At 34.9% G+C, this 4550-nt stretch overlaps 1 protein-coding gene across 1 annotated transcript; it reads left to right on the top strand.

Annotated features, from left to right (window-relative positions):
• The first annotated feature begins 339 nt into the window (after positions 1 to 339).
• On the top strand, positions 340 to 3343 carry LOC102579448 (IMPACT family member in pol 5'region). The gene is made up of 6 exons (XM_006353119.2): positions 340 to 692; positions 848 to 889; positions 1734 to 1849; positions 2028 to 2133; positions 2296 to 2349; positions 2821 to 3343. Exons 1-6 carry the CDS (start codon positions 417 to 419, stop codon positions 2977 to 2979), a joined length of 753 nt encoding a protein of 250 aa, XP_006353181.1. The 5' UTR covers positions 340 to 416; the 3' UTR covers positions 2980 to 3343.
• Positions 3344 to 4550: the final 1207 nt, after the last annotated feature.

Below are 4550 nucleotides of genomic sequence, written 5' to 3'. Positions count from 1 at the left end.
CAAGAAGGATAGTTTCAAGTCCAGAGTAGTGTTAGGAAATTCTAATTAGAGAAACTATTTGAAGTTGGAGTTATTGACAAATAATAATAGTATTTGATTTGTTGTGTTTAACATAAATCTCTCTTAAAAGAGCTAGAACTATTATTTCGCTTAAAATATACTACAAATTAATTTGTTCATATTTTAAATTCTCGATATCAAGTTAAAATTGCAATAATCCATCATATTATAAAACAAATATTGTTTCGAAAATAATATTTCAAGTAAATACCCAAAAATTTGATAAAATTCATGTGTCAATTTTAAACTCCAAAGATGAATTTGTAATTACCAAAACTTAATGGGTGAAAATTTCAATTTTACTCTTTTTAATTTTTCCAACATCCTCAATCTTCACGAAATTGTTGCCACCATAGATGTCTGCTTCTTGGTTGTTTTCCACTCCTTGTTCAAAGCTGAACCACCACCTCCGCCGCCGTAGCCACCGCCTGATTTTCTCGCCGCCGTTCTCATTTTCCGGCACCGGAAAACAAATGGTCACCACTAGCAGCGCCAGTAGTAGTTCAAATAGGGGTGCATTTACAACACTCGAAGAAAGAGTCACTTTTGAGAAAGAAATAAAAAAAAGCAAATTTATTGCCATTGCTGGCCATATTCCAGATGAGGGTTCTGCTCAATCTTTCCTTTCAGAGGTACCCTTTTGGTTTTTGGGTTCATTTGGGTGTATTGAGTGTGTAAAGATTGAATCTTTTGCAATTTTTTTTTATTCTTGAAATTTTAATCTTGAATTTGTTTGTGAGGATTTGGTTATCTTTTTGTTGTAATTGCTGATTTGATTTGATTTTAGGTACGAGATCCTCGAGCTACACATAATTGTTGGGCGTACAAGGTATGTTCTTGTGGCCAAAATCATGTTTTTATTGATATACAACATATACAGTGTAATTCCACCACAAGTGGAGTCTAGAGAGGATAGAGTAGAGTAGAGTAGAGTGGATGCAAACCTTACCCCACCTCGTAGAGAGGCTCTTTCTGAAAGACCCTAGGGCACAAGTGCAACAAATCAATATTTTTATTGATATACAACATAAATAGTGTAATTTCACAAGTGGGGTTTGGGGAGGGTAGAGTAGAGTGTATGCCGACCTTACCCCACCCCGTGGAGGTAGAGAGGTTCTTTTCTGAAAGACCCTTGGCTCAAGTGCAACAAAACAATATTTTTATTGCTATATGTTAGAAGTATTTGGGAATTGATGAAGAAAAGTTTCATTATAAAAAAGGAGCTTCATTTGTTGAAACTCTATTAAGCTTATGCTACTAGCTAGTATTGTGATTGAAGTATAGTTGATACATTGGTTAGTTGAGAACATATGGTTTAGTTAGGAATCGTTTGGTAGGAATGTGTAATTAATTGCGTTATCCCAGTATAGATTTGGATTGAATCTATCATGTATTTAGACTTTAGTTGAGGATATTACATAAAACCAGGATACATTTGTGGGATATATATCCTGATTATAATACCAGGAATAGCCTAGTTTTGAACCAAACAACCCCTTAGTGACTAGCATTTTGGGTCACAATTGCTTCCATCCGGAATGATAACAGCTGCTTATCTTTATATGGACATATAAGAAATAGAGTCTCTCTAGTTTTAGGATTCTTTGGATTTGTGTATATCGTTCTTGGCTCTTATCTTACATGCCAAAAATGTAATTATTCGTTCTATTTAGGTTGGTGAACAATATCGGACTAATGATGATGGCGAACCATCTGGCACTGCTGGCAAGCCGATACATTCTGCAATTGCATCCTCAGGATTGGATAGAATCATGGTGGTTGTTATTAGGTACCGCATTTATTTAGTAAATAGTGTTAGTACTTTAAGAATTCTTATCAAAGGAGATGTAAACTAGACTTGCATCTTTTCTTAATGTTAAAAAGATTTCATGTGCCTAAACTGGGAGATGTTTCCAAGCAGTGAAAGCATGTATATATCTTTATCGTGTTGCTTTTCTGAATTCCAGGCACTTTGGAGGAATTAAACTTGGCACTGGAGGTCTAGTAAGAGCTTATGGAGGAGTAGCTGCAGAATGTTTAAGAAATGCTCCTACATGTCTCATAAAATCTAAAGTAATAAATTCCTTGAACAACTTTTATCCTCCGTCTTCCCTTGCCCATCGTGTATTGGCATAGTTTCAACTGCACGTTGATCCTATTTTTCTCACTGCGTTCTGTGCTTTTAGCATAAACCTGAGACCTACTCATTGATTAAGCAATACTTTTTGGTTTTAGGTGCCGATGGGCTTGGAGGTTCCTTTTGAACTACTAGGAGTCTTATACCATCAGGTAAATTTGATCTTTTGTGCTAAAACTTCCACCGTTCTAATCTTTGCGTTTCAATTTATTTGTCTTACTTTTCTTTTAGTCTGTTTCAGAGAGAATGTCTATTTCTTTCCGTCTTTTTTGGCAACTTTTTACTTTCAACTTTCCATAGGACATACTATTTAAGACCATAAGATTAAAGTGCTTTTTGGTACATTCTACATATCTTTAGCTTTAGACCACAAGATTCAAAAGTTTCTTTTGCTTTCTTAAATTCCGTGCCAAGTCAAAACTAGACAAACAAATTGAAACGGATGGAGTTCTAATATGTGTCAACTGTCAATGTTGTGATATTCATTAATAGTTTTTCGATTCTTCAATTTTCATTGTTTTTTCGGGCCATTCTCTTAATCAAAAGCTGGATGCTTCAAGAGCATAATTGGTGCACATTTACTTCTATTGATGCATTTCTGGGAATTTGTTTCGTTTTCACAGCTACAGTCGTTCCAAGCAGAAGATATCAAGCAGGATTATGATACCGGGAAAGATGGAGTCACTATGGTGACATTCAAAGCTGATTTTGACCGTGTACAAGGTTTAGAAGAAGCTATTAAGGCCAACTGCAGCCGTGACATTGTATTCTACAAACGCTAGAATTTTTCCGTTTCACTTTGTCTGATGGTTTTAGTTCCATCCTGCTGGAACTTATGGAGATCTGGAATACCCTCTGCTTCAGAAGCAAGCTACATGTCGAGATGGTTAATATCATCCGCTCATTCTTGAAAGGTTCATAGCGTTGCTCTTGTTGACTCCAATATATGAGCTGAGTTTTCTGTCTCTTTTAGTCTTCGTTCTGTAATTAGGAGTCGTTATAGGAGAGTCGAGACACAAGCATGAGACTGGTCTGTTCTCATTTCTCTTATATTCATACAACTTTTAAAGATATATACTTGTACAGTCTTTCCCATACTTCTTGTTTCTATACTCATGAATATGACATGGATGCTTTGTTTTGTCATTATCTGCTGTTTTTGTTACTATATGTGGTTTCTTGTACTTCCGTCTTTTTCTGGATGGCTTTGGATTGTGTTTCCTGCTAATGAAATTGAATGCTTGTAATTGGCATTTTCTTGGTTCTGCCAATGTTATTATTGTTTCATGGTGCTTAAATATTCAAGTTTAAGTCATTCTTTTAGGTGAGAATACTTATCCCGTGGAATTAATCGAGGTGCGTGAAAGCTGGTCCAGAAACCACGGTCGTAAAAAAGTTCTTATTGACATCAAGAATGCCAACATTTGGTAAGTGAAATCTGTGAGAGAAGCAATGTTGTTTTCCTTCAAATAATCTTAAGGAACCTTCAATATTCAATCCCTCGTGGAACGTTCCCTAGGAGCATTTTTCGAGACAAAAACTGATCATTCTGTAGATCCGAGAAAGAACTCCCGTCCTGCATGCAACTCCTTATTGTGGGATAGGGTCTAGGATATATATCACTCTTGTTGCTAGTTCATATTACAGAATTATTCTGGATTTTGATTGAATCTTGACACCATATAAGACTCAATTGCTAACAACTCCATTTCACACCATGTAGGACTCTAACATCTTCAACATGCTCAGGACTAGACGTTTGTAATGTGTAAAAGTAGCTCAATATCGAGTTGATTTGACTATAATATCATGTTGAGAAATAGATCTTGTCTTACTCAACCTCAAACCACAAAAGTTAGTAGCTTATACTAAGGATCGTTCAAGATCATGGAAGGGGCAAACAATTCCATCCTCTATAGTTTATCTGTCGAGCCAAAGTTAGTGACTTTTTTGTTAACATAATATAAAGTTTGAACCGAAGTTAGTTGAAATGTAGGAATAATTTTAGATCAAAATGTTATTGCCGAGTTAAATTCTAGTGGAACATTTGTTAAAAGTAAAAAAAATTAGTGATTTATTGTGGCGTATTTTAATCAGTCAGAAATCTCTTACCAATGAATCAAATTTCAAAGGAACTAGTATATTCGTTCAGAATAACGATTTTCTGATAATGTGTTTTACTTTTCGTATAAGTATTCGTCTCTTTAATAAAATGAAACTTTCTATTTTCAAAAACTCGTTAATTATTTCTATATCATACGTGACATATTTAAAATCCGGACACAAAATTTAAGGACATTTTAATAAATTATACTAATAACTTTTACTTATAAAGCTCACTAAGACTCAATAG

The sequence above is a fragment of the Solanum tuberosum genome, unplaced genomic scaffold (assembly GCF_000226075.1).
Source record: "Solanum tuberosum cultivar DM 1-3 516 R44 unplaced genomic scaffold, SolTub_3.0 scf00152, whole genome shotgun sequence".
Classification (NCBI taxonomy): domain Eukaryota; kingdom Viridiplantae; phylum Streptophyta; class Magnoliopsida; order Solanales; family Solanaceae; genus Solanum; species Solanum tuberosum.
This window is presented reverse-complemented; position numbering and strand designations above follow the sequence as displayed.